The following is a 21,209-nucleotide window of genomic DNA, read 5'->3' on the forward strand; positions in this document are numbered from 1 at the left end:
TCTCACCCCTTCCAGGGAATCCAATTCCAGTACAACAGTAGTCCAGTAGCTTCATGCCAGGTCTTCAGCCCAACTTCACATTTACAGGGGAGTCGCATCTTACGCGGGGGTTAGATTCTAAAGTCAGCGCGTAAGGCAAAAATAGCGTGTAATCAAAATTACCCGTGAAAATTCCTTAAATTGCCCATAAAGTACAGTATACTGTACATGGTTTTGTGTATACAACTCTGTACAGTAATATGTATAATGTATACAGTAATGTACAGCATATAATAAAGAGTACATATGCAAAATATAATTTTACAGTATTTTAATTACATGAGAGAGAGCGAGATGGAAGAATGAAAGAATAAAAAAGGAAAACAGTAAACCTAACCACTCACCATTCATCCTGGATATTCTTGCTAGTCTATGACGACGATAGTGGTGATATGATGACTATGACAATGGTGATGCGATGACGATGAATGATGAGACGATGAAGATGGGCGTCTGTATGATGAATGATGAGACGATGAAGATGGGCGCTGTACACACTCCGATGATTAGTCTTCCTCTTCCTCTTACAACACTATTGGGGGGTCGTCAGGGCTTGATGTCGATCCAGGAGACAGAGGTGATGGAGAGCGAGTCGTAGATGAAGTGGTTGGCTGTGGTTCAGCTTGAGAAGTTGATTGGGTAGGCTCATCTGCTGCTGGTTGTTTTTTCTTGAAAAACATGGTGATTGGCAACTGTCGCTGTTGTCTCTTGAGCTGCTCAAACATTTCTTTATACGGTCTCAAATCGTTCGTAATACTATGTGTGATTTTGAGGCTTTGTTCCATAGAGGGATCATATTCAGAAATTAAATCATTCAAGTGTTTTGCTGCTTGGAACACTTCAGCAAATTTATGAAGATTATAGCTTGCTGGCTCTTCCTGTTCGTTGTCCTCATCTTCGTCTTCTGTAGACGATTTTATCAGTTCCTCTAACTCTTCGTTAGTCAATGTTTCTCTATGGCCCTCAATTAATTCTTCAATTTCTTCCTCAAGGATGTCGACGAAGCCATCACCACCCACTTGCCTGGTCACCTGAACAATGCGTTTCACTTCTTTGTCAATGGTTGGGAAACCCTTAAAATCATTCACACGTTCTTTCCATAGGTTTCACCAACATGCATTGACTGTTTCAGGCTTGATTGCATCCATTGCCTGTTTAATATAAGTGATGCAATTGGCAATGTTGAAGGACTTCAAACACTCCATCACATTAAGATTGGGATCAGCATCCATAGCGCTACATATCCATGAGAACGTAAGCCTCGTGTACGTGGCCTTGAAACAGCGAATCACGCCTTTGTCGAGAGGTTGGAGGATGGAGGTGGTATTGGGGGGGAGAAAGACTACTTCAATGTTGTTATGCACAAACCGGAGTGCTTCAGGGTGGCCAGGAGCATTGTCTCCGATCAGCAACACTTTAAAGTCAAGTCCTTTCTCTTCGAGGTACCGCTTGACCTCTGGAATGAAACACTTGTGGAACCAATCCAGAAATAATGCTGCCGTCACCCAAGCCTTTTTATTTGATTGCCAGAACACAGGCAGGAGATTTTTGTTCTTGCCTTTTAGGGCACGGGGATTTGCAGCCCTGTATAGCAAGCCTGGCTTTATTAAATGCCCAGCCGCATTGCCACAAAACAACACAGTCACATGGTCTTTAGCTGCTTTGAAGCCAGGGGCTTGTCTTTCTGATTTCAAAGTGTAAGTGCGGTTGGGCATTTTTTTCCAGAAGAGCCCAATCTCGTCAGCATTAAAAACTTGTTCCGGAAGATAGCCCTTTTCTTCTATGATTTTCTTTAATTGTTCGGGATAGGCTTTTGTGGCCTCTTCATTGGCAGATGCAGCTTCACCAGTAGTCTGCATGTTTTTGAGGTTGAAGCGGTTCCTAAAACCGTTAAGCCAACCTTGGCTGGCTTTGAATTCCTTCTCGTCAGAAGGCTGTCCCTCTTTGGCGGGAGGTTTGAACAGCGCATAGAGGCTAAGAGCCTTTTCTCGCAGCGTGTTGCCATTGATAGGCACACGTTTACAGTTCATGTCTTCCAGCCATAAGTTTAATGCCTTTTCAGTCTTCACTAAAGTCTTATCACGCACCTGGCTCATCACCTTAGCAGTTATTGGAGCACTTGATGCCACGGCTTGACGAATTTCTCTCTCTCGAATCTTGATGGCACGGATGCTAGATTCGTTGCAGCCATATTTACGCGACACATTGGAGACCAACATACCGTCTCTCAATAAGTCCAACACAGCCAGTTTTTCCTCCAGCGTTGGAACAGATCGCTGTTTCTTTGGTTGAGCACCAGATGAAGTAGTTGGCTTGCGTTTAGGGGCCACATTGTACGAAAAATACGTATCTTTAAACACTAGAATCCCACTCAGTGCGGCGAGATGCTCACACTATGAGAGGCATGCAGGAACCGAGACTGACTGAGGGAACAGCAGATTCATGTCTCCCATCTCCTGCTCACTCTGGGGCATACGCTCATTGAGTGGAATGGTGGGCGGAATCGCCCGCACTACTGTATTTAAATTGTTATTTTTCTTGCCGCGCGTGTATAGTTGAATTCGCGTAAGTTAAATGTGCGTATGATGCAACTCCACTGTATTGGCCTTCCAGCCCTTGTCTCCAGGAATCTCCACACCACCATCCTCAGAGGGTCAGTAGGGGAAGTAGACCCACCCTTCCCTGTGGGTTCCAGTCCAGGGACCCTGCAATAAGTTGCTAAGGTATGTCTATTCAGACTTTCGCTTCTTCCGTAGGTTACTTCCTACCTCAGCCTGGCCTCAGATTCCAGTAGGAGAGTAAATTAGTTACAGGGAACAAAGCAAAGTCAAAGGTTGTATACGAGGCCTACGTGCCCCAGAGAGACTCTGGCATCTAGCGGTTTCTAGTTTTCTGCTGGGTCCAGCTGGCCTCTCTTCAAGGGGCTAGCACAAGAAATCCGCATCTTCTCCCAGTTAGCCACTACTAAGTTGGGCCGAGGCCCTAGAAAGTTGAGACTTCCTTGTCAACCTCCTCCTGGTGCTGGCCAAGATGGCCATCCATTACACCAGGAGGAGGAATCTGGACAGGTTCTGATGCTCTACGACTATGGGGGTCTATTTCCAGTCTCATCCAGTTGCCTCCAGGCAGAATTCCTCTGGGCAATACACAGACTCCTTAGATCCCTTTAAGGAGTAGTGAGTGCTGTCCAGGGTTCGCTGCTTGGTGTCCCCTTCTGGTTCCTGACTTTACAACCTTTCACTCTAAACTCTTTTTTTTTTTTCTCCCCCCTTTCTTTCTTTCTTTCTTCATTCATTGTCCCAAGAATTCAGTTGTGGCCTGGGTTCAGGGTCCCCTTTGGTCTAGTTCTGGCAGGCCTAGGCCTGCCCATCTCAGTACCCACGATAGATACTTAAGCCAGGCTTTTCCTCTTTTATCTCCTCCCTCCAGGCTTGACAGCTCTCACAGGTGTAATGTGTTGAGGTTTATTGAGCCCACAGGCTCTCATTAACCTCTTTCAGCCAGTGGGGGGCCTATATACCCCATCACAATACAGACAGATGGGGGAGTGCAAGGAAAGGAAACAATGTTACCTCTCCCTCTCTGTGTCCCTATAGGGGAGGGGATGAAATGGGGTCATATATTATCCTTCATAACTGTCCTAGCACATCAGAGGCTCCTGGAGCTACTTTTGTGGTAGGATGATGCTAAACTGGCATTTTAGAACGCAAAACCATCAGATGTAGAAAGAATTGCCTGGTAGGAATCAAGAAATTGAACCTCTCCTCCTTCCCCATCACCCACAAACCCCTTTAAAACCCACTAGTGATTTTTGGCTAAAACTCCTAGTAGTGTAGGGGCTCACCTCGTATTTTTCTTATTTTCAAACAAACAACCTCACCCCCACCCCTCGTTTTTATTTTTGTGTATGAAAGAAATCAAACACTTGCAGCACAAAATCTCCTCTAAATCATCCCAGTAATCTCCTAACTATTAATAATTCTGCCCTCAGTTATTTCTGTTTATTGAGAGGTAAGGCGTGTATGTGTGTGTAGATAGATTTTGTATTATCAGTTGTCTGTATTACCTATTACTTAATACATAGCACACACATCCAAGTGTGTTTTTTCTTTATTTTGAACAGGGCCATCCATTGCTGGTGAAAGCCTTGTCCCAGGTATATGAGAAGGTTTGTGGAAGGAAGATTGACCCTTACACAGACATCTTGGTGACAGTGGGAGGATATGGATCTCTGTTTAGTGCAATACAGGGGTTAATTGAAGAGGGAGATGAAGTAAGCTTTATCTGAAGTATTTTATTATAGCTACCAAAATAAAATTAATTATGTTGATGTTTTGTTTTTAATGTTTTAAAAAATATATAAATTGCAGTTTTATCTATTTGGCCTACGCCAGACAATTAAGAGCCCTGTCATGTAGATGAGGGGCTGGCAAACATTTTTAGAGATTAGGCCAGTGGTCCCCAACCTTTTTCGTCTGGCGGGTGCCAGACGACGAGCCACGGAGGACCCTGGTGGCGGACGAGCATCCGCCGAAATGCCGCCGATAAGCAGCAACGTCAATAGGCATCACCGCCGAAATGCCAGTACACGCGCGCACTTAGGCGCCCCGGCGGGCACCGTGTTGGGGACCCCGGACTAGGCCACATCTCAATAAGGAGACTGTCTCGTGAGTGCCTCCATCCCATTCACCAACATTTAGGCCTCCTCTCCTATTTATTGTACTTTTCGTAGCTTCTACATCATTGTTGCTGTTAACACCCACTGATTCCTATTTTACGAACTTTGTGGGCTGCTGTCTGCATCAAGAAGCTAAATATGGTGCAAGGTATCTGTTCTCAATGTTTGAATAGCCATTATATTTCAGATTTTGTTTCAGACTATTATATGGTACCAATGTGAAGGGGGGAAAAAAAGTATACGCATTTTAAAGTTAGGATCATACCCCAGTATTTGTGTTCGTATGTTAGCTCTGATGATTTATCCTTTCATTATTGTTTTGTTTCCCACTGCTACCAGATACTTGAAATGGCTTTTTGGGAGGCACTGTAACTGACAAGTGCTTTTTCTGGTGTGGTACATTGGCTTTTTTCCTTAAGACTACTTCTGTTTTGTGTTCTCCTCTGTTTTCTCTCTCTTCCCGGTTGCTTTGATCTTCTCTCCCATTTTGTCTCTGTCACTCTTTGAGTCTTTCGTATTACCCTAATCCTTTGCCATTGTTCACTACCCCTTTTGCCTCCTCTCTCCACATTTTAATACCTTTTGTGTCTCTGTCTGTAAGCACTTCTAACATTATATGCTAGAAGCAACTGTAGCATTTAACTTGAGAAGAACTGCCCACGTCTAACCTCTGAAGTACTACCAATAATTAGTAGTACCTCTAATTTTCAGATTGAGAACATTGCCATATGATGTCCTAAGACGATGAAAATTGTGCATTATCAAATCAAGGTTGAATGCCCAAGATGCACAGTAAATGCATATGGCCAAAGTAAATCTGAAGAAAGTAATATGATGTTACTACACATAGTAATTTCTCAATTCTAGGTCTTGCTGACTGTGTTTTAATTTCAGGTGATAATAATAGAGCCATTTTTTGACTGTTATGAGCCCATGGTGAAGATGGCAGGAGGAAAACCTGTTTTTATCCCATTGAGATATGTATGTTTTTTTTAAAAAATCATTATTATTAATCACCAAATTCAGAATTCTTTTGTGAGACTAATAACATTTGATAATCACATTATAGGAGATGGTCTCTGTCTAGTTTTTCTTAACACAACTATATAATAAATGAGATAAAATGCAACAATATAAGGCTCAAAGGTGATGCTATCCAAAGCATTATAGACATAGTGTTCTATAAGTGTTGTAAAGAGTAGGGCCCTGTTTCCCATTTAATTCAACTTCTGCATGCTGAAAGCTCCTAAAGTCCTTTTGTTTGACACCATCAGAAAAGTTTTTTGAAACACAAAATAATGGAAGGGTGATCACATGCCCATACAGTTTACATATTTTTTATTTTAAAGAGTTGGTTTCTGATCCTGTTCAGCAGCTTGTGAAGTGATGAGATATAGTCTCTATTCCAAAAACTGCCTACTAAATTAGGAATGGTCTTCCATTTACCACAAAAAGTGGAATGACTGTTTCCTTTTTAGTTATGGAGATGAGCAATTTCTCTGTGGTTGATTTTCAAATAGCAACACCTCAGATATTTGAAAGAAAACTACTAATTAGTTGTAATGAAAGGACTAGAAAACTTTTGTTCTTTGGAACAAAAATCAAGAGGGATGGGTATTGAAGCATCCTAGTATTATTCTTCCAGTCTATGGAAGGCATTATTCCTGCACTCTGTGCAGTTGAGCTCCCACAGTTTTGTGGGCAGCAGAGCTGGGGATAACTGTTCTACAGCATTAGTAACATCCTGAAGACTTGCAGGGATTTCCATGTATAAGAAATTTTGACCCTGTCATTGTGAACGTAGGTGAACTCCAGCAGTTCTTATGCCATGTCCCTCACTGTAATGTGTAACTGTATGAAGCTTAGAAGGGTCATGCTCCCTATCTGCTCCATGATTGGCTGAAGCTTTCTCCTCTTGACTACGTGTTGCAGCAGGGCACAGATAGTTTCCTAACTTTGGTCTTCCTGTGGGCTTTGCATAGAGAAAGGCATGGTCTGGGCTAGAATGTGTGTTGCACTTAAGTAGTACAGACATTTATTTCTATTCTAGAAAACTGTTGTTGGGAACTCTGCATCTAGTGCTGATTGGGTCTTAGATCCCACTGAACTTGCAAGTACATTTAATTCCAGAACAAAAGCTATCATACTGAATACTCCTCACAACCCTATAGGCAAGGTAAGACTTCCATTCTAGTTGAACATAGTAGCTGTAATTTCAGAGTGTATCTTAAATACACTGATTAATGCATTGGCCCTTCCTTTTTGCATTCTAGGTATTTACCAAAGAAGAACTCCAGGTAATAGCTGATCTCTGTATTAAACATGACACCCTGTGCTTCAGTGATGAGGTATATGAATGGCTGGTGTACAAAGGAAATAAACACATTAAAATAGGTACTGATTTTTGTATAGCCACGCAGACGGTTGTGGAAGGATGTCATAAATGTGCATCTCAAAGTTAACTGATGCTGTCAAGTAGTTCAAACCATAATTATGGTTTAGTTTAAAATGATGAAACTCTGATGAGGAACGTCCTTTATTTTCTAAACCTTTATTTAAAAGATTAAAGGTGGAATTTTCAAAAGCATCTAAGTGACTGAGGCATGCAAGTCCCATAGAAAGTGGATGGGCCTTGTGCTCCTAAACCACTTGGGTCCTATTGAAAATCCCACCCTAATTCAATTCTTTGTTGCCAAGAATAAGATAATCACTGTTTAAGTATCTACATCTCAGTGGTGTGCTTTGTTGCAGAGCTAGCTGAGGGAAGGGAACAGGAGATCACTAACAAACCTCTTTCCTGGAGCTCTCCTGATATAATCAGTGAGGCTAGTGCATAATAAGGAAACCACATTATTGCTTGCCCCATAATAAACAGGAAAAAAAAAACCATTGGCAAAAGGTAAAGAACAAAAGTGTAGGAAAGATTATTTCCTACACCCTCCTCCCAAGCAGAGGGTATTAAAAATAATGGGCATTTCAAACAGTGAAATAACTCTGGGGGCTATGTGGAGACGTGCTTCAGTAGTTCTCTCAGGCAGAGATGCTATGTGGACAAACTAAACCATTGCAAGGACAAATCAGACAACTAAACATTTAATGCTATCATGGACCCTGCAATATTTTCCTTTCGTAGGGTCTGATCCATCTCTAACTGAAGTCAATGAAAACCGTTCCACTGACTTCACTAGGAGCTGGATCTTAGTATAGGCACATCCAATATATGCTACCAATAACCCTAATGCAAATTCTGCAAACACTTTTACATGTGCTTAGTATTACGTTTATGAGTAGTCCTACTGAAGTCTATGGGATTGCACAAGTGCTGAAGTTAATCAAATGTGTAAATGTTTGCAGGTTGTGGCCTTAGTTTGAATCCTAGTTAGTGGATTGTGAGAAGTCTGAAATCCCTTGCCTTGCTAATTAGTACTAAGGATTATCTTCTCAGCTATACACAGGTTTTGGTTCTGGAAGTAGCTATTTGCATGAACACCCAGCTGAAAGGTAGAGTTATACAGTCCCATGTTATCACAAGGAAGGTGAATTTTAATGATGCCCAACAAAGTAGCCCTGTTGAAATTAAAATGTTAACCCAAAAGGCATAAAATTAACTTTCCTGACAGTCGGAAGAACTGTGTTCTGTTCCTGGCTCTGATGCTGATATAATGTGTGGCCTTGAGCAAACCATTTCATGTTTCCATGCCTCGGTTTCCCCATCTTTTAAAGTGGCAATCATTATATCCTTCTTTATAAAGTGCTTTGAGATTGACAGATGAAAACCACTAATTTTTATTAATGATAAAATTGATATAATTAACTAGGAATACGCAAATATTGTTTTTTTTGTCTACAATGACTTTGGAATGCTGGTAATTAAGATGAGTTTAGTGTAACTGAATTAATGTATTGTTTTCTGCTTGCTGAAAATGCAGTCCTTTTGCACGCTCAGCTCCCACTGATACCCGTGGGATGTGCTGGCCACAAGTTTGTTTTTTGCTTTCTAATGCTATTTAAAAAAAATGGTGGCCTAATGATAATATCATGCAAGAGGCCTGTTGCCCACTGGGACATGGAGGAAATAAAACTCTTAGTTTTATTAGTATATTATTAGTATAACTTTGTTTTAACATTTTGAAGGGAAAATACCAGATGAATAAAAAGCATTTTTATTGCACAACATAAAATTTACAATTCCAGTGTGATAATGACTCAAGTTAAAGCTTAGAGTGTTAGTCAACTGGGTTTAGCTACATGCTCTAACAGATCCCATCAAATGATCTTACAATTTATTGTTAAAAACCTACCAACCATAAAACCTTCAGAGTAAAAATGTAACTGATAAAGTCATTTTTACTAAAAGAAGCAAGACTTTTTTTTTTTAAACCTCAGCTTCTTAGTTTTTATAACTGTACATTAAAAATAATACAAGAAAAAAGATTCACTACTTAAAAGCTGCAAGGTTTTTATATTAAGCTTTACATACTCAATCAAATGCAGTGACACTTCTTACATGAAAGATGCAAAATGGATATTACAGAGTCTGGTGGTGGTTCTTATTATATAATCTAATAGGGTAGCTAGTCATATATCATAAAATTAGCATAGTCTTTATTCTGTCGCCCAGGCAGTCTTCTCTAATATAGAACACTTCATCATGTCTCTAACCCTTATCTGACTTTTGTAAAAGTGCAAATCTCTTATGAGTAACCATTAGAGGTATAGTGGCAGATTTAGAGTTCTCATATCATAACTGAGGATTCTGTTGGCATTTCAACAGAGTGCCAGCCCAGGTAACATGCTTATACGTGTTACCTTACAGATAATTCCCAGCACTTGATTGGTGTTAAAATGATATTAAACCATACTGAGTTTGAATATAATGATACTGCCATACGGCATGGAAAAAATGCTCCCCATTCCATTTAATCCTGCGTATTAATTTATTGCTTGTGAAAGTGATAGACTGCCCTTTTCCCCTCCACTTTCTCCCTGCTATTATTGTTTGGAATGCTCCTGCTATCTGTCCCCAAGCTTGAATTCCTGGGAACAGGTTGCAAAACAGTCTCAGGTCTACTTTTAAAAGTTAGGTCAACGAAGCTATGGCGCTCACGGGCTGAGCTGCAGCTTCCATTGACCTAGCTATCACCACTTGGAAAGTTGGATTATCTACTGTGAAGGAAAAACCCCTTCTGTCACTGTAGGAAGTGTCTCGACTAAGTGGCGTGCTTGTAGCTGTAGCACCTATAGTGTAGACATGGCCTAAATAGAGGGCACCTGGCTTTGAAATTCACTCGTCCTTGCAATATGCTAGAGACAGTTTGTCAGCCTTTAGGACATGGTGCTTAAATACTACAGCCTACATAGCTGAATCGAAGATGCATCTGTTCAAACTGACTTTTTGTTTTCAAGATTACTGGTCAGTTGGAGTGGGTAAGTGCTGGTTAGGGGGAAGATCAGGGCCAGCGCTTCCACTAGGTGACCCTAGGCGGTCGCCTAGGGCGGCAGGATTTGGGGGGCGGCAATTCGGCGGCGGGGGTCCTTCCGTTCCGCGTCTTCGGAGTGCTTCAGCGGCGGGTCCTTCACTCGCTCCGGGACCTGCCGCCGAAGCGCCCCGAAAACACAGAGCGGAAGGACCCCCGCCGTCGAATGCTCTGAGGACGAGCGCTGCTGCCTAGGGCGGCAAAAACCCTGGCGCCGCTCCTGGGGAAGATGGGTCTCTCGTTTGCTAATTGTTTTGTGCTTTACATTTGTAAATGTGCCCCAAAATGACAGTGATGGGCACTGGCTTGAACCAGTTCTAGTGCAGGGAGGTACTGTGAAAACTTGCCTATGGAATTTTGCCATTACGTCTATGACAGCCTTGCTTATGGGCCTCCCTAGAGAAAACTCCTGACAGTTGTGCTGGATTTGGCAATAGCTCTTTAGTATGACAATATGGTAGAATGGGATGCAACGGGACCACTAAAATCACTACTCCTTGTGCCCTCCTCTAACCTTATATGTAACAACTTTGGGAAACACATCTGGGTTTATCCTATGAAGTGATCCATGGATTGTGAGAGTCAGAAAGGACATTCCATTGAAGCCATCTGTGAAAAAGCCTGCAGCTACAAGAAAAATCTTTTGCTCTACCAGAATTAAAATGGCCTTAATTTGGTTTAGCATAATTCACTATATATTATACCAACTGAAGGTCACTTTAATGCTGAATGGAGTTTCCACACAAAAATTTAATGTGGTTTGACAAATTCACTTTAAATTCTCAACTTTAGTTAATTTGTATTAACTTTCCTGAGTGTCCCCACCTACCATGTGTTCGATAGCATGAATTAAGAACACACCTTTTTTCCTAGTGAAGAGGCACCCTGAAAGGTGTGATCGCTCATTCATCTCAATACACTATTAATTCTGAGGCCTGGCAATGACAGTGTAATTGTCAAGTATCAGGGGGTAGCCGTGTTAGTCTGTATCCACAAAAACAACAAGGAATCTGGTGGCACCTTAAAGACTAACAGATTTATTTGGGCATAAGCTTTTGTGGGTAAAAAACCTCATTTCTTCAGATGCATGGAGTGAAAATTACAGATGCAGGCATTATATAATGACCCATGAAGAGAAGAGAGTACCTCACAAGTGGAGAACCAGTGTTGACAGGGCCAATTCGATCTGGATGGATGTAGTCCACTCCCAAAAATAGACGAGGAGGTGTCAATTCCAGGAGAGGCATAGCTGCTTTTGTAATGAGCCAGCCACTCCCAGTCCCTATTCAAGCCCAAATTAATGATGTTAAATTTGCAAATGGATTTTAGTTCTGCAGTTTCTCTTTGAAGTCTGTTTCTGAAGTTTTTTATTGGGAGTGGACTACATCCACCCTGATCGAATTGGCCCTGTCAACACTGGTTCTCCACTTGTGAGGTAACTCCCTTCTCTTCATGGGTCATTATATAGTGTAAATGTCAACATTCCGTACTTCTGCACTGGAATAAAAGCCCTGTGGCACAGTCATGGCTGGCTCGAGTCAGCTGATTCAGGCTTATGGGGCTCAGGCTGCAGGACTAAAAATTGCTGTGTTAGGGCTTGGGCTGGTGCCCGAATGTCTACACAGCAATTTTTCAGCCCTGGATCCTGAGCGTGAGTCAGCTGACCTGGGCCAGCTGTGAGTTTTTTTATCCCATTGTAGACATATCCACTGTTAACTAATTCACTGCTGATCATTGTAACAGACTTGTCCAGCTAACAATCCCCGTGTAGCTGGATACTACAGAAATCCGAGATGAAAGAGCTATCAAGGTCTGTGGCATAAACCAACAGCCCAAGAACCATCCAAAAGTGTTGAGAAAAGAGCAAATAACTCCTGGATTTAGCCACACTGCAGCTGGGAGGTGTAATTCCGGTAAATCTGCCAGCTCTGATCAAGTTAGTGCGCTAAAAATAGCATGGGTGGCAGCTCAAGCTAGCTGCACAAGCACAATCATGTCTAAGATCCTAGGTATGTACTCGGGTGGCGGCTCTGGCTAGCTGCCTGCGCTGCTGCAGCCACATTGCTATTTTTAGCACACCAGCTTGATCAGAGCTAGTGCCTGTATGTCTACCTGAGTTGGGAATCACACCTCCCACCTGCAGAGTAGACCTATTGTATATGCTAGATAGTCGGAACAGATCTGGGAGTTTCAACCAAAAGCAGATAGCCAGGGATGCTTTTGGAAGTCTCATTCTGTAGCTCAGGTCAGCTCTACAATGCAGACTTCTGCCAGCATGGTTATGTCTGTCAGGGATCACACCTCTGCACACTCTTGACAGACATAACTATGCTGGCAGGTCAGGAGTGTGAAGAGGTTTGATCCCTGACAGATAAAGCTGTGCAGGCAGAAACCCCTGGTCTAGATGCAGACATGCCAGCAAACCTGTTTTCATTCCTGGGATGTGGTTTTGCTATATTGGTACGAAGCGCAGCTTTGCCAGTATCTCTGCATCCACACTAGGGCACTTTGCTGGTATAGTATAGCACTAGTCCTATACCTATAAAGTGCTCCTAATGTAGACATAACCTAACTCTGCAAAACTCAGTGAGGAATCCACTTTCTGCAAGTCTGAAGGCACATTTTGACTCTCAGCAGCTGATGAAATCTATTTAAGTACGTTAATATTAAATTTTGGTGGGAAATAGCACCAATACCTGTAGTCATAAGGGTCTGACATTGATTTTTTTTTTTTAAATTAAAGCTTAAATTCTACAGAAATTGAGGTGTTGAGAAACACTTTGGCTGGCTGCAGGAAGGCTGAGACTGTGCATTACAGGGATACAGTTGTGAGTCTCAGTAGTAGATGTAACAGTTCAACTATTCCCGTGTATTTTATAAACGGTAGCGAAGATTGGCAGATACTATGGATTTTGAGATACACTGTAATCAATCCCATGATGATTATTTGGATTTTCTGTTATCCGGTGACAGCTGAGAAACTATTTCATTGCCCTTTCTTTCACCCCCTCTCAGTTCGAAACTTATTCTCAAGAGATAGATGTTTTTCGAGTTGCTGACGTAGAATTAGTAGATGTCTGGGGGTGTGGATGGCTCAGTCACCACAACTGGCACTGGTTAATATTCCTAATGGCAGCACCAGCAGAGTGGACAAGGATTGAATGGCCATAGAGGAGGTAGATTTCTAGGGGTGATCCCACCAATTCAGATTAAAGCACAATGAGAGGGAAATGTAGCATAGCTTTCCAGTGGTCATGCAGCATTTGTTCTGTGGTTAGATGAAGGCCTTGCTCTCCAGGGCTGACAGTCTGGTTCTTTTTCACAAGAACAAAATTCATACTAAAACGAAAGATGTTTTCACTCTGTGTGTCTTGCCTCATTCCTTAACTTTCTTCTTTTGTTGATCCTTGCCTAATTTCTATTCCAAAATACATTTGTCCATTTTTCATTTAATTTAAGAATTTTTCTCCTAGCTTTGTTTGTTACAATATTATATTTAAAATACTGCTGCTCTGAGCTAGGAACAGTACAGGTTTTGTGACTGTATGGAACATGAATGTGCACTGGCAACCAAGTCACTTTATTTTATGTACAGCTACACTGCCAGGCATGTGGGAGAGAACAATAACTATAGGAAGTGCTGGAAAGACATACAGTGTCACTGGCTGGAAGGTAAGAATAACAAGAGTAAGAGATCTGTTACATAAATAATATGTATTTATCTGACCTGAACCCTGTCTATTTTTGCATTCTGTCATTTGAAAGCTTACTGTGCATCCAACTCACAAAAAATTACAGACAATATTCACTTGGAGATGCTACCTACCTTTAATATGCACTCTCTAACAATGCTCTTATTAATTGTAAAAATAAACGCTTGTGAAAGTGAAACAGAAGGGTGAATATTAAAAAATTAAGTACAAAACACTATTTGCTTTGCAGAATGAGCCAAGACTGCCGAAGGATAAACACAGAGTATTGTTTAAAACCTGTTTCCAGTTTTGTGAAGCGGGTGTAAATGTTGGCATTAAAACATCTAAGGATCTTATGGTTTCCACAGATCAGTCTAGAACACCATTGCTTGTGTGCACAATTATTTTAGCCTACAAAATTGCACCCGTAATACATTGGAAATGCAACAATTCAGGCTAGCTTGAGGTCCCATTATTTGTGACCAATAATATTTTATTTCGCTCTGGTAAAGTAATGACAATGCTTTATACTGATTACTAAAACAAATACAAAAATATTAAAACATCTAGCAGCAGATTTTCAACTTCAGTTGCAACAAGTATGTTAGCAAAAATATCCATAATCAGAGCAGCACCTTTCTCTTCTTTCTTATTTATCAGCTGTATCCAGTCTACACCATGGCACACTAGTTTCTGTGTGGCATTTGGCCAAGTGTATATTTGGTTGTGTATCACACACAAAACATTTGTTTTTGCCTTTTATGGCTCCTTTATAAAGGTGGCTTGAAACTTTAATTCCCCCACTTCCCTCTACCAATGATTTGGGGGAAGGGGAGGAACAGTTCAAATCATGGCCCCATATAACATCAGTAGTGAAGTCTTCCAAAAAGAGAGTGAAGCAATTAACTGATACTTCTAACAGTTTAAAAAACAACAACAACAAAAACCCAAATTGGCAGGGTAGGAAAAGAATAGGAAATTTGACGGCATGGTTACACACTACAAAGGGACAGCAAAAGAAAATACCACTTTGTGAGTAAGAGACAATCACTCCGCTGCCATTTAGGGACTTGTATACCATTGTGTAGTTTTTGATATATTTTGGGGCAATTCCATGCATCTAAAACACCTGTGTGACATGAAGAAGGTGCCTAGGAAACAAAAGATGGAAGTGTTTATATAAAAAAAGCCGGAATAACTTTAATTATTACAGTGTAAACACTCAGTCTGTTTTCTGCCCGATGGTATGTGATGCATTAGGTTTGTGCTACACAACAGCAGAGTTCAAGGACATTTTAATTAGTATATATGAGTCTTATCTCCAGCATTTCTAAACCTGCCATTTAGCAAAACTTGTACAGTTTCTATGTCAACAAAAGTGCACTATTGCTTCTTCCCACTGTGAAGACCTCGAATTCTTTCAACTTTTAATTCTTTATTATGAGTTCTAATTGCTAACTTGCCTTATGTTTAAGATGTGTCTGTGTTTTCTCCTCTCCCTTAGCTTGGATGGTCCATTGGTCCACAGCATTTGATAAAACATTTGCAAGTTGTTCAGCAGAATACGCTGTATACATGCCCATCTCCGTTACAGGTAGATACAGATGGGAGAGGAGAGAGGTTCTGTTTGTACTGTGTCTTCCATAAAGGAGCTGTGGCCTCTAGGCACTACTGCAATACAATTAATACAAATTAGTATGAATTTTGAGATGTCTAAATATTTTTATGTAGATTCTTGGGGATAAGCGTGCTGGTAGAGAAGGCAAATTTGAGAGTCACTAATGAGGCAATTTAAAAAATTCTTGCAAATTCTCACTGCATTAATCTGCAAAGGTGAGCATTGTTGCACAAAGCCTGGCAGCCTCACTCCTTTCTCAGCAAAAATGTAATTACAAGATGCTGCAGTGACCACTCATATTGCTGTGAATTACTTTTACCAAACAGTCTACAGTTTATTTACTAGTATTCTATCATGTATTAGCATCAATAATTAAAACTAAACTATACTTCAAATTACACTGTAAACTCTTGAGGCAAGGACTGTAACTTCCTCTGTCTGGAGCAATGCCTAGCAGAATGGGGCCCTGATCCTGATAGGGACTTTTAGGTGTTACAATACTAGAAAGAGTAAATAATAACTTGTCAAAATAAATGCACAAGTTACATTTTGTGATGCAGTGGTTTGGGGTATTTGTGGACTCAGTAAGACCCTGGCCCTGCAAAGGGATCTATGTGAGAAGGCCCATACACCATGCAAAGTCCCAGTGACCTCTCCCAGTAACTTCAGTAGGACTCTGCATGGGTGCAAAGGTCCACCTGCAAGAAATCTTTGTATGCTGATTATGTTTGCAGGAGGCGTTGGCACAAGCACTTTGGATTGACTTTAAACGCATGGATGACCCAGACTGCTACTTTTACTCGCTGTCTCGAGAGTTGGAAGGCAAGCGTAATCGGATGGCTCAGCTACTCCAAGAAGTTGGATTGAAACCTGTCATTCCAGATGGAGGATACTTCATGATTGTTGATGTTTCTGCACTCAGTTAGTGAAGGTTTATTATGGAGGGAGTGGGAGCATATGCTATAGTTAAGATTAAAGTGCAACTTCCATTTTAACGGCCCCTTTTTCTCAGTTTCTCATAACACTTTCAAGCAAACTCAGTTTTGGGCTAAAATGTTCTGTGTGTGAACTTGGCCCAGAGGTGATTATTATTGTAAGTTTTGGTAAAATCCGTTCATCCATTTTTGAGTGGTGTGATTTCTAATTACTGCCTTTGTATTACTTTTTCATTTAATCAAGTCTGATGGCTGTTGCAGGGAAGATGTGTAATTAGGGTTAGGAGAGAAGGTGGTTAACTGGATTTCTATTTTAGGAAGGTATATGATTTGCAAAAGTTTGAGAATTACTGATCTGTGCCTTAAAATCTTGGGCCCACACCCACAGACTTTCCTGTTCAGTTTTTTCCCTTAATCTAAAGTCAAACACTGGAGGCACTGTAAAGCACTTTAGTTCAATCAATATTTAAAAGGACTTTCAAATTTCACCAGAGTTTACCAATCCTTCCGAAAGTTCTGGATATCATAATATCAGAGGAAGAATTTACCCTAGAATTCATTCCTCTAGGGATGTGTACATTTAAATCGCTACAGAGGCACAACTGCAGCTGTTGCACTTCAGTGTAGGTAGTACACTGATGGGAGGGATTCTGCCAATGCCATAGGTAATGGACCTCCTTGTGTCAAAGGAAGAATTCTTATGATTATGCTGTCTACGCCAGGGGCTAGGTCATTATAGCTGCATCTCTCAGAGGTGTGGATTTTTCCTAGTTCCTAGTGTAGACCGGGCCCCATTCTCATGTCTTCCATTGACTGCCTGTAATAGCACTTTGCACTTATGTTAATTAGGCCTCATAGTACCCCTTTGAAATAGGTAAATATCCCATTTCCCCGCCACCAAAGTCATACAAGTCAGTGTCAAAACCAGGATTAGACTCTGAATGGAGCACAAGACTTGGTTCAGTTCTTCCTAGTGTTTTTGTAGTGATTCTAGTATCAACTGTAATAAAGAATACTGAGAGATAAGTGTCCTCCCACTGGAATCTGGGAGGTCCTATAATATTATGCTCCATTTTACATTCATTTTTATTTTAGATGTGGATCTGTCTGATATGGAGGTGAATCAACATTATGATTATAAATTTGTGAAATGGATGATAAAATCTAAGGTAAGATGTCTCTTATACCCAGTCACTCTGATATACATTAAAAATCAGGAAAATTTTTATACCTAAAATAAAAATATACCTGCACCTATAAAAGGATATAGCTCAGATATTTACATTTTAAAGCATGCCTAGAAGTTTTTCTGTGCATATCACCCTAACTGTGGGAATCTAGTGGCTAAAATCCTGCTGAACTATAACATCCTACTGAAAATGTAGCTTGTAGTCTTAGCGCAAAACAATAAAGACAAGTCCCAATAATTGCTGTTTTCCACACTTACATGTTTGCAGTAGGCAAGATCCTGCTACCAGTCTTGCCTAGAAAAAGTGGTTGAGTTTGGGTCAGACTTAGCTAGCACATGCCAAACCTAAACTTGATCACGCTTCCTAATCAAGATAAACCCATTGATTTCATTGGTGCAGAATTAGGTACTTATATTTGATATGTGAATTCTGAAAATTAAGTCAATTCAATTCTAATGAAGGAAGGGAAGGCTCCAAAATCTTGGCTGTACAATTTATCAAACCTAAAATTGACTTTATCTGTGTGTAATAGGCAAATCATTATGTTTCATCATTTCAGAAACTGTCAGCAATTCCTCTTACAGCATTCTGTGGCCCAGAGAGCAAAAAGCAGTTTGAGAAATATATACGTTTTTGCTTCATCAAAGTAAGTTTGTGTCCTGCTCTAGAAGACCGTTCTGATAGCAGTGTTGCTTATTACTAAAGTGTTTGTGCTGGTTTAATCTAAAGGAGTTGTTTTGTGTTGTTTTTTGCTGTTAAGCAGTTAGTTATTTGGTTGTTTTTATATTGACATTTTTAATAGCATTACTGAAAAGTTAGTTTTATTAAGAATGCAACAATAAACACATGGAAGAAAAAAAAATACAAAATACAGGCCCATGCTGATTTGAAGCAGGAATAGAAATGGCGAATGGTGAGGTTGCAGAAACACAAAGCAACCTGACTGCCTCTTTTCCCTGCCCAGTATGCACAGAGATAATTTCTAAGAAAATTCTAGGCAAATCAAGCTATAGACTACATGTGCAACTCACAGGGCTATAGCCAAGTCACAAAACTGTCCAGAATATGGAATACCCATGCTTGGAGCGGGCGAGGGGGGGAGAGAATTCATAGCACAGCTTCATTACATGGGTATTTAAAAACAAAAAACCCCACCTTTACACATAGGGTAGGTTAACTATGCTAGCATGACTTCAAATGTAGCCTGGACAAGACCACTACTGTAAATGCAGTAGATAGCAACACAAATGTAATGGGAGTGATTTCTACATACGTTTAATAGTATTGACACTAAGGAAAGCAAAGGAGTTGTTTGGAAATGATATTTTTAATGTACAAAATTTTATAATAATTACAAGAAATCTTAACTTTGAATTCCTTTCTTGGTGTACCCTCTAGATATATAGTTACAAAGTTTAGTGGCAAATTATTGAATCCTTTGGATATTTACAAGATACAATTGTAACTTTGTCAAAAAATACTAGTTTGTAGTGCTGTAAAAATGGCTGATACTCTATTTTGTAGAGCTCTGTACCTACAATAATTGTGGCATTCTATACTTGCAGCAAGACAGCACACTGGATGCAGCTGAGGTGATCCTGAAGAACTGGAATAAACCTACATCTTGATTTTTATATTTGTATTAGTTATTCCATCTGGTATAATTATTTTATACATAGGTATTTCATTATACCATTAAAAGCTAATGTACTCTAAATACAGTACATGATTCATATGGAATTGCAAATAACTCTCTGGGAGGCTACCTGCTGAGTAGCTAAAATAACAATTTATCCATTGCAAATAATGTGATCCAAGGAATTATTTTCAGTCTTTCCAAAGTATTGGCTATTTCACAAAATAATCACGGGAATCCACATTTTGGGGGTGGGAGATTTACTAGGGCACTGAAAAAATAAATACATCATATAACTGTGTTAGGGCTTAGGAGGAAGAAGTCAGAATTAGAAGAATAAGAGCTGTTCTGATGTAATGGTATAGAAGCCAGTTGGAAATAGCAGGATTTGAAGATGGAATGTTGTGTTTCACATATCATCCTAGCTTGATGTGAAGGGAAATTGAGAAATGCTTTGAAATGGTGCATGTTAGCTAGCTCCAGGGACTTAGTACCTAACAGCTTATGAACATACAAAACAAAATTGATTTAGTTAAACCAATGCAATTTTTGGTGAGTAGACAGTTCTAAATGTGTTTCATTACTGTTTTAATTTCCCACAATTACTTTCAAATTAAGTACTTTCAAAAATAGTAATCTTCAAAGTTCTAAAATAGCATGTGGTGTAAGAGTTTAAAAGTTTAGTTTGATTTATATATGCACACATAAAAATAAGAGACCTTGCTCTAGATGCTCCTTGACAATCCTTAAATATACAACACTGGAATAGATCACTCCTGTAATTCCTTTTCAACTCTTAATCAGCCTATCCTCAACCACCACCAGTAACTCCACAGCAAAACACATATTTAGAAACCTTAACTAAGATCTCTGGAAAACAGGAATGGGCCTTGCATTGTGCTATGAAGGTTAATAAACTTAGGTTATTTCAAGCTAAGGGGATGAGGGGAGTGAGTCCTAAAGAAGAGGCTGTTATGGAAAGTGCTCTACCAGCTGCCTCATCTTTGAATATCCTTGTGGCTCTGTGTGGTTTTACCAACCTCAAACTGGTTCCCAATTGAATAGAAGTAATCCAGAGCAGACTGCTTCTAGAGGATGATTCCTGTGCTCTTTTTTCCCATGACTTTCATCATTGTGGTCTTGCACTGCAGAGTTGGAACAAACTCAGAAAACAATTCTAGAAATATTCCCTTCCATGTTCTGGAATCTGGAGTCAGTGCTGGTTTTCTGAAGTCTTGAGAACAATTTAGGATATGTCTACTCTGCAATCAGAGGTATGATTGCAGCATGAGGCATATCCATGCTAGCTTTAATCTGGCTAGCACAGTTAAAAATAGAAGTGTAGAAACAGCACTGACTTCAGCACAGGTTAGCAACAGGAGTACAGGGTTCCTGGCAGATTTTTATAGCCTGTGCTGAAGCCTGTGTCACCACACCTTCACTGCTATTTTTATGTCAGTCCATGATGCAATTACACCTCCGACTGCCATGTAAGCATATCCTAAATCCAACCAATCTGTGGTCATGGGTTTAGTCCAACAGTGCCTTTATCCACAAGTAAACTGTACAGCCGTGGAGTGGGCTGGTAGCAACAGTCTGGCTTCTCTCTCCGTTCCTGATCTTGGTCCTGGGCTTTCAGCCAGAACATCCTCCATTGTCTCTTTAGTTACTTTGTACTGCTATCTCAAAAAAAAAACCAAAAACAACAAAAAAAAAACCCTCCACCAGAAACCCCTTATAACAGTGGAGATTGAGTAGAGTTAGATCAGGTCTCCATGCTGAAAAAATAATTTGGCGATGAAATTGGCTCCAGATGAGTTATGGAATACATCTCCGGGAAATTCTGAGTCTCCAGGGGCGTTATGGCAGTTTGACCTCTCCTTCCAAAAATCCCATAATCTCTGAGGTAACCCACACTACCTACTGAAATCTCCCAGTGTGAAC

General features: G+C 40.4%; 1 protein-coding gene across 7 annotated transcripts in view; it reads left to right on the top strand.

The window, feature by feature from the left end:
• LOC112109866 (kynurenine--oxoglutarate transaminase 3) overlaps positions 1-20,859 on the top strand; it is a 36,933-nt gene extending 16,074 nt beyond the window's left edge. For 6 of the 7 annotated variants that reach the window (XM_026655345.1, XM_024204564.2, XM_024204568.2 and 3 more), the window contains 10 exons: positions 4,163-4,312; positions 5,612-5,698; positions 6,768-6,893; positions 6,991-7,111; positions 13,790-13,866; positions 15,391-15,480; positions 16,239-16,425; positions 17,535-17,608; positions 18,189-18,275; positions 19,195-20,859. In XM_026655345.1, coding sequence (XP_026511130.1) covers positions 5,651-5,698; positions 6,768-6,893; positions 6,991-7,111; positions 13,790-13,866; positions 15,391-15,480; positions 16,239-16,425; positions 17,535-17,608; positions 18,189-18,275; positions 19,195-19,257 — 873 coding nt within the window. In that variant the 5' untranslated portion in view covers positions 4,163-4,312; positions 5,612-5,650 and the 3' untranslated portion in view covers positions 19,258-20,859. Of the gene's footprint in view, positions 1-2,662; positions 2,763-4,162; positions 4,313-5,611; positions 5,699-6,767; positions 6,894-6,990; positions 7,112-13,789; positions 13,867-15,390; positions 15,481-16,238; positions 16,426-17,534; positions 17,609-18,188; positions 18,276-19,194 lie in introns of those variants that run through there. The other variant, XM_024204570.3, reaches the window with a different exon arrangement.
• The last annotated feature ends 350 nt before the right edge of the window (positions 20,860-21,209 follow it).

The sequence above is a fragment of the Terrapene carolina genome, unplaced genomic scaffold (assembly GCF_002925995.2).
Source record: "Terrapene carolina triunguis isolate 2854851 unplaced genomic scaffold, T_m_triunguis-2.0 Scaffold210, whole genome shotgun sequence".
NCBI classification, from domain to species: Eukaryota; Metazoa; Chordata; order Testudines; family Emydidae; genus Terrapene; species Terrapene triunguis.